At 39.8% G+C, this 8,751-nt stretch overlaps 1 protein-coding gene across 1 annotated transcript; it reads right to left on the bottom strand.

Moving 5' to 3' along the window:
- Positions 1-691: 691 nt before the first annotated feature.
- Positions 692-1,204, bottom strand: LOC124240704 (interferon alpha-6-like). The gene has a single exon (XM_046663832.1). It carries the CDS (start codon positions 1,202-1,204, stop codon positions 692-694), a length of 513 nt encoding a protein of 170 aa, XP_046519788.1.
- Positions 1,205-8,751: the final 7,547 nt, after the last annotated feature.

Raw genomic sequence — 8,751 nt, 5'->3', positions numbered from 1 at the left:
GAAGAGCCAACAAGAAGATTCAACTGGGCCAGCAATGGTGGCCTAGTGTTTAAGTTCAGCAAGCTCTGCTTTGGTGGCCCAGGTTTGGTTCCTGGGTGCAAACCCACACTACTCATCTGTTAGTGGCCATGCTGCAATGGCAGCTCACATACAAAAAGAGGAAGCTTGGCTGGCAGTGGATGTTAGCTCAGGGTGAATCTTCCTCAGCAAAAAAAAAAAACAAAAGAGAAAGATTGATCAGAAATGGCTGCATTGGGCTCTTATACACAGGAAAGATAAATTTCTATTATGATCAAATTACAATTTTCTGTTTATCTGTTACAGCAGCTACCATTAACTTAACTGACAAATATCTCTAACAATAAACTATCCTGAAGAATCTTTCCATAAAAAAATAAATTTCACCCTTTGGGAACAGCAAATACCCTCCAGATCTTAAATTTAAAAATGTTCATAAAATTATTTAAGAAAATAGACCATATCCTTCTCTCTAAAGAAATATTTGTGAGCTCATAATGCACAAGATATTTTTAAAATATTCTCATGATTTTGGCTTCAGGCATTTTTCAACTGGTGCAGAAACATGAGTCAAGATTGCTTTTGGGGGGCTTAGCAAACAGTAAGGTAATTGATTAGGGAGAATCATGAGTATAACTTTGCTCTTTATCTGCTGACTTTTCTTTGAGGATTGTTACATGATGGAAAGGCACCTTTTCATTTCCACTCTGACAATCTCCCAGGCACAGAGGGTGAATTTCTTTTCCTTCAGAAAGCGATAGATTCTTTGGAAGTATTTCCGGACAATAATTCCAAGAGAGGGGCAAGCCAGATTTTCTCCTTCCATCTGCTCCAGGCGTTCCAGGCCATGATCAAGCCTAGACAGTAGTTGTTCAAGGAGGGTGTTCTTCCACGCAGCATGGCTGTCCTTTGTGTTGAAGAGGTTGATGATCTGCTGGAGCATCTCATGGTGGAAACAGGCGTCTTCTGTCCTCTGCATTTCGGGGATATTCTCTCTTCCCCAAGGAAATTTGAAGTCAGTTCTGTCTTTCAGGCATGACTGAGATGGGATACGTTCCAGCTGTCTCAACAGCATGAAGATTTCCTGCTTTTCTAGGCTATGGATCCAGGGCAAGTCCCGGTCAAGAGAGCAGGCGGGGAGGGAGCAGAGCATCACTCCTGCCACTAGCAAATGGATCTGGGCCATTGAGAATTCCTGTGATTCACTACACGGCCGCCAGGGGGCGCGCAGGGGGCCTTTCCTGACGCCCGGCGCTCAGAGGCGCGGACTTGGTCGGTTTCAGTCGTTCGGGCCGCTGGAGGGGGTGTGCGTCGCAGCCTTGGGAACCAACTTCGTGCCTCTTTAATAGTGCACGAGACACCTTCCTCTCCGCGGCCCTACTGCTGCGCGGAGAGCTTGGCCGCGGCCTCGCCGGGGACGCGTTTCTCAGGGAGAGAGCACAGAACCCGGCATTTTCTGCACTTGCCCCTGAGTTTTGCGCTTTCCTTTCGCACAGAAACTTCAGCGAGGCTGTTTTTACACTGAATCGGTTTCCCGAGGGTCTGAGGCCGGAATCCGAGTGTGTTGAGTGGTTTTTACAGATTCGGGAGCGTTTGTGGGCGAGATGCGGCGACAAATGCGGAGAAAGGGGACGGCGGGGACGTGGGCGGCGAGCGGACGGTGTTGGGGACCCGCGGGGGTGAGTCGGGCGCGGCGCCCCTGGGTCCGAGGCGGGGAAGGTGCCCCCCACGTGCTCGGGGACTTTCCTGGTGACTTTCCAGCGTGACAGCGGGAAGGTGGAGGAGGACAGTACTGAGAAACTGAAAACCTGGAATATTAAAACTGCTTTTTATTAAGCAGCTTTTGATATTAAAATATTTTAATATTAAATATAAATAAAAATTTAAAATATTTTTAACATTAAAACTATTAAAACAGCATTTTATTAAACTTTAACTTTATTTAAACTATATTTTATTTATACCTAAAGAAGAATTTAGTATAATAATACTTTCCTAGCTTTAATGGAAGCAAACTCAGGTATTTTCAAGATTACTTCTTTACTTGTTTTCAAATGAGAGGACTGACGTGCTTGACAATTTCTCGGGCCTCCGTGACAATCTTAAATAATTTTTATTTACTTTCACGTTGCTGAAACGACTTTCACAGGACCCCGCCTTGACTGTATTTTTTGAAAGAAAGTTAATGTTCTGTACAAGGTGTTGAGGACATTTAGCAGGTCAGGTCATTTAATTTTCTTTGGTATCAATTATACAGACTGAATGGAATTTGCCTAAATTTCCTTTGCACGGAGTCCCCTTCTTTTGTAAGACTCTCAGGGCCCTGCAAGTGCAGGGCCATTTCTTGTCTTTATTTAAAATTTTGATATTTTGTTCATCATGGACATTTTGGCATTAATTTTCAGTTTTTAATTTTGGATTAATATATCACTTATCTTGATTACTTAGATTTGGCGCCTCCTTAAATTCCGTGTTTGCGGGAGGTGCTCCCTCACTTTAGCTGAATACTAACCCAGGAGATAGCTTGTGAATTAGTGTTGTGAGCTTCCCTGGCTGGAAATCTAGAACTGTCCCATTTCTCCTCACCCTCTCCCTCATATTTTTTTTTAACCATTTCCTGGGTCTCTATAACTTTTTCTTTTACCTGTGTCATAAAAAATATTGCCAGAGGTGGTCTGAAAGGAGCTGAGGCTGAGGGAGGGGACTATTTGGCTCATTTCTACTGGTCGCAGAGCAGCCATATTGGGTCAGACAACTCTCCTCCGGGCTGGTTCTCTGCGGAGAGCCTCAGGTGTGCAGTCAGGTTGCTCTCCTTCAAGTGCCAGGCGCTGATCCCAGGGTGGAGACGGGCTCTGCTCCTTCACTGTCCTACAGACGGTCCCCTCTCTGGGAGTTTATTTCGTGAACCTCAACATGAGCCCTAAGAGTGTCAGGGGAGCTGCCATCAATGCTTCTCTGACTTACCTGCACATGGACTCTACAGATTATCGTATGTTATATTAATACCAATAAATAAATGAAAAGCAATAGGATATATTGGGAGTATGTGAGGAAACGATTTGGTGTAAACCTAATTCAGCCTGATCTTGTTTTTCCAAATGGGCCTGACGTGTCCTGTTGAGCATGCATTGTAAATCTGCTTTAAACATTTGTTATGCCCCAAAGACAAAAACGATGCCCCTAAAGATAGGGATGTCCCCCATATTGGCATTTCCTTTAGGATAGAATCTCTCCCTAAAAACTAAGGATTAATTACCGACCTGCTGCGCTCACATTGTGACCACTGACCTGCTGAGCCCTGACCTGTGGTGCCAGCTAAGCATCTCATGACAGTAGTAACAGAGATATTCCTGTCATGTGTGATGTATGCTCTTTGTTCCAAGATGGTATGTTACCACTCTGTACACCCCACTTGTTTGGTGCCCTTCCTTCCTTCCTTCGGGAAGGAAAGAAGGCCCAGGGTTATAGTCCTCAAATATGGCTCATAATAACCTCACCCCAATTTTGATTTATAAATTGAGTATGGATTATTTGTGTCCACAGTTCTTGGCATAGCCATGGCAGGATTTCAGAGAAACCTATGAGACGAGACTTAGAATCTGCACTGAACCAGCGTTCAGTACCAACAGAGGCCTACTGAGCCACCCGGATCACTGCATTCTTCAGGTGACCCCGGTGAGTTCTCCTGACACATAGATCTCCTTATTTTAAGTTGATGGTCCAGAGTTTATATGAGCTGTCTTAAGACTAGGTGTCTCAAGAGGGTACTGGTACATTTCCTAGGTAAGAGGAACCAAGGGGGAATTCCTAGGAAAAAGAAACCTGGGGGGAGTTTCCTAGGCCAGGGGAAGCTAGGGGGAACTTTGGAGTGAATGGGGCAGGTTGGCCTTTTTTAATTTGGAAAAATCATGTTTGTAGCATCTGAACAAACTGTTTGATGGAGAAATTAGAGTCTGAACCTATTCCACTCTGAAGAGAAGGGACACCAGCTCCTCCCAGCTGTAAGGTGTTCTCAGGCGACTGAGAACCTTGTGGGAATGTCCAGCCCACTACATTGTCCCTAGATATTGTTCAGACTTTATAGTAAAATGACGCTAAAAGAAAAATAGGAAATCAAGCTTCTAAAAGCCAACCAGTTCCCAAATGGGCAGCCTCCCATCAGAACTCCGGCTGGCTTCATGCTGAAACTTGCAAGTGCTTAACGAAATGGGGATAACTGTAAATGGCAGGCAAAATAACTCAGGATAATTTAAAATTACAGGGGCCACTGTGGGGCTTCTTTTCTAAGATCCAGGTAGTAGGGACATTTTTAAAGCTTACTAACTTCCAGCATAATTGCTCAAACTAAAGGTTCTGGAAGCTGTAAATATGTACAAAGAATAGCAAAAATAATCTTACCAAGCTTCTCTTGTGTCCTGAGGGCTTAGCTTAATAATTGTCAGGCTGGGCTCCTAAAATATTTGGTCAGACAAAAATGTGGTTGTACCCCATTTTGTGTTCAGAGATGATCAGACAGAAATGTGAGTTGTACTCCATACTCAGCTAAGGGTTCTGCCATACTGCCTCCAGCCTCAGGATAATTACGTTGGCCATTAGAAGGAAGTTATGATTCAATAAGATTACTTAAGAAGTGCATTTAAAAGCAAAGACTTCAAAATTCCAAAATAACCTTATTGAAAGTTTTGTGGCAAAAAGCTAATAGGAAATTGTTATAAAAGGTATCTAAAGGAAAATATATTAGGCCTTGGCTTTACAGACACCCCTGATAATCTACTCTCAGAGTTAATGAGCCTCTGAGAGACCTTCTGGGAAGCTGCTATGTTAAAGATTACCAGAATTGTTCAATACCACCAGGTAGTTACTGTTTGTCCTGGCTGAAACATGGCAAGATATTCAAAAGGATTTAGCAGCTTACAATAAAAAATTCAGCCAAACTGGAAGCTGATATTCAGAGCCGGATAGGAATTTTCTTTCCAGGACTTCTTCCCTAAGTTAAAATAAAACTAAACACACAGAGGGAAAGAAGCAAATTAGGGAGGATGTTGAGCAACTGTCCTTGACTTACAAATCCTTGAAAGACTGGAAATGCAGCTCTAGAGGCAGTTCATATTCCACTCACTTCCCTTATTTCAAAAGACTTATTGCCTTGCCTCTCTGGGAACTGTTATCTAGCCCATCAACAATTCCTAAATTGAAGGAAAAAAAGGGAAAAAAGCAAGAAAAATGGCCATAAGAGAGAGCAGTCTCACCCAAAATCTAGCATCTGAGTGTCTTCTCCACAAATATTTGTAGAAAAAGCTTAAAATTAAATTTGGATTCAATTATTCTTCCATAAGTAGTGAGCCTTATATTACTGTAGCTGATTCATGGCAGTAATTTTAAAACAATAGCTCTGGAGTCTCTGTGTTTATGTGTCTACGTATGTTATATATGTGTGATATTTTACCTCTAGATGGTATAATTTCTAAAGAGCTCTATTCAACTCAATTAAAGTAAGTGCTTATATAAATGTAATGGAAATTAACCCAAATATCTTTCAAGCTAACATAATATAAAATAATCCTTTGTAAATAAAAGCTTATTTAAGTTTGTTGGTTTGATTAAAATAAACATGTTTTCAAAGTTATCAGCATGGAAACAAGTAAACTAAATAGATATAAAAAAGACAAGAGTTTATAGACAAACTTTTAGAACTTGAAACCTTAGAGTTTTGCTAAATTGAATTAAATGATGGAAGAGTCATTAAATATTTAGATCATTTCCAAATAATATAAAATACTGAAGCATTAGTTGATAAACATGTCTATCTACTTTTGACTTCTTATTACAGAGGAAAAAAGGATGTTTGGGTCTATTAGTAAACATATCTTGTGTTTTATTAGAGATTGTACTATGAAGTAACATGTTTCTAGAAATTATAAAAAGTGTTTATAAATTTGCCAAGCTACAGAATGCTAATGTAAAAGAGTTTATAATTTCTTACTTCTTAGTTTTCACTAAAAATTAAGGCCCATAATGGTTAGAAATTATAATTAATATATGTGATTAAAGCTACTAAAAATTAATAAGGAAAACATCTTTGTATTCAAGGAAAGTAAGCTGTATGTTTTCAGTAAAGAAGGTATAAAGAATGGAAGTATTTTTGTTTGTTTTGTTAAGAAAGATAAATTTGTCCTAAAATACTAGGAGAGAAGAAAGAAAGTATGGGACAAATTATGAATGTAAAAAGAAAGTTACAGAAAGTTTTGTAAAAAAATTATAAAAGGCCATGAGGAAAGAATTTTGTGCATGGTCAAGTTGGCTGAGATTAAAATAAATTTAATTTAGTGGATAAGTTTTAATATCAAAAGTAAGCTGGTACAAAAAATTAGAATTTGGTTTTCTCTGTCTTAAAAGGATAATTTTCTTGAACTTTTAGTCTGCTCCTGATGAGAGGTTATAAAAGGTTTTCTTTACTTTTGAGTGAGTCTCACTTTGATTAAATGTCTTAAAAGCATTGTTTCACAGCAACACAAGATCAGCAAACACTTGATCTTGTTTAACCAAATGTTTGAAAAACCTTTTGATATTTTTGATAAGCTCCTCAAAATTCATATCCTAAATGAAGTCTTTCTTTTGACTTTTTTCTTTGAGACTTTTCAGAGGGCCCCTGAGACTTCAGAGAAATCCCTCCTCTTCCCATAAAGAATGGGATGCTAAACTAATTAGGCTTATTTGGTATTCTAAATTATACAGAAAGCATTGTCAAGTAAATAATGATATGCCTTCTTACCTTATATTGTGTAAGTAAATATTATTCACTATCTTAACCCTACTACCTTGCTTCCAGCACCACAGGAGGAAAAGACCACAACTCCATTCTATTATCCAATTGGGTTTACAGATGGGTCTTACTTAAACGATAAGCAAGGACATTATCAATCTGGATATGCTATCCAGCCTTGAGAATGCCCACTACTTTCTATTAACTCTGCTAACCTAGTAAAAGATTTCCTTCTATAGACTCAAAAAATTGGCATGGAAGAAGAGAAACAAAGGTGGCATCCAAAGGGGGAATTTTTAGGTTCGGGCCCTGCTAACAAACCATAGTGCCTACTGGAGCACAGCTACCACTGCTCCAGTATATACACCAATTAACCTATTGGGCCCCTGAAAAGATGATTTTTGGGGGGAAAAATCCTTCTCCAACAGTGGCTCATGAAGCCTATACTCATTGTGCTGTATGCCCAAAGTATAACCTAGGGAAACGATTTCATGGGTCACAAGGTCACTTCCCCTTCCTAAGGGACCCTTTGAGGTATGGCAATTGGACTTTGTTCAAATGCCACCATCTCAAGGATAAATTTATCTTTTAATGATGTGTATGTTCACACACTGGGTTGAGGCCTTTTCTTGCAGAAGTGTGACAGCTTTACGTAAATTATTATTATTGGCTATGATAATTCCTGTTTGAGGAATTCCTACTGAGTTACACAGTGACCATGGAACTCATTTCAGTGGACAAATAATTAAATCTATTTGTGACATTTGGCCAATAACGCAACGTTTTAACTAACTGCATAATCAAAACTCAATTGGCAAAGATTTCAGAAGCATTTTACCTTTCATGACCAAAAGCTCTTCTGCTGGTGCTCCTCAGTTTTAGAGCTACACCTTTGGTAAGTGGCAGCTGTCCCCTTTCAAGGTAATAACTGGACAGCCTACGCAATTAGATGAAGAAATGTATGAACCAGGTTTTCTTAAAGGAGATATCATACATCATTGTCAAGGTCTCATTGAGACACTTAAAAGAAATGAGCTGTTGACAGCTGATTCTTTTCACAGTGAGCTCTTGGGAGATGAGGACCTTGAGGATCACGGACTTCAACCTGGAGATTGTGTTTATTGATAAAGAGACCAGATAAAAGAATCTTTGCAGCCCTGTTGGAATGGAGCATACCAGGATGAGAAGAAGACAGCATCTGTTGTAGACAGCTGTCCCAAGACTCCAAACGAGCCCTGTATTTTCCAAACTTATATCTCCTTATTTAAACTTTCGTAATGCTTAAACCATTTACCTGTTTTATGATTGTTCCATTTAAGGTTTTCAGAATGCTATCATACTTAAAGAAAGTGGTTGATTTAGAACAAACTGGTCTCAAAGGCCAGTCATTTATTGGGTGGTTTCTAATGGAACTCAGTGGTCATGTAGAACAAATCTCTGGCCTTGGCTACTGCCTGCATGGCTGAAACACTGCCCCCTGAGCTTCCCTTGGATGCAGGGGAGGATTCACCCTGAGCTAACATCTGTTGCCAATCTTCCTCTCTGTCAGACCAGATGGGCTCATTCAGTGTTCCACTGGTATGGCCACCTAGCGGCCGTATTTGTTCCTTCTTTGGAGGTAGAAGATGTCATATCACATGTAGAGCTCTGACTAAATTTACTCAATAAGCTCTTAATGATAGTCAAGCAGGAATAGCCTTATTAAATAGTGAAATGTCTTTAAATGAGAAAGGTTGTCCTTCAAAATAGAGTGGCCTTAGATATTCTGTCAGCATCCCAAAGTGACACATGTGCAATCATTCAGACTAAATGCTGTGTTTTTATACCTGATGAATCTTCCAATGTGTCATCTCTGCTAAAGCACATGAAAAAGCAGGTAAATGTCTTAAACAAATATTTTATAATTGTAAACAATGTGAGCATGTGAGTCATGTAAAAACACATGTACAATGTTTGTCCAATAATCTAAA

The sequence above is a fragment of the Equus quagga genome, chromosome 6 (genome assembly GCF_021613505.1).
Source record: "Equus quagga isolate Etosha38 chromosome 6, UCLA_HA_Equagga_1.0, whole genome shotgun sequence".
Taxonomy (NCBI): Eukaryota; Metazoa; Chordata; class Mammalia; order Perissodactyla; family Equidae; genus Equus; species Equus quagga.
This window is presented reverse-complemented; position numbering and strand designations above follow the sequence as displayed.

What these genes read in the sequence shown, in the direction of transcription:
- LOC124240704 (XM_046663832.1), bottom strand. Translation starts at nt 1,204, where the DNA reads ATGGCCCAGATCCATTTGCTAGTGGCAGGAGTGATGCTCTGCTCCCTC.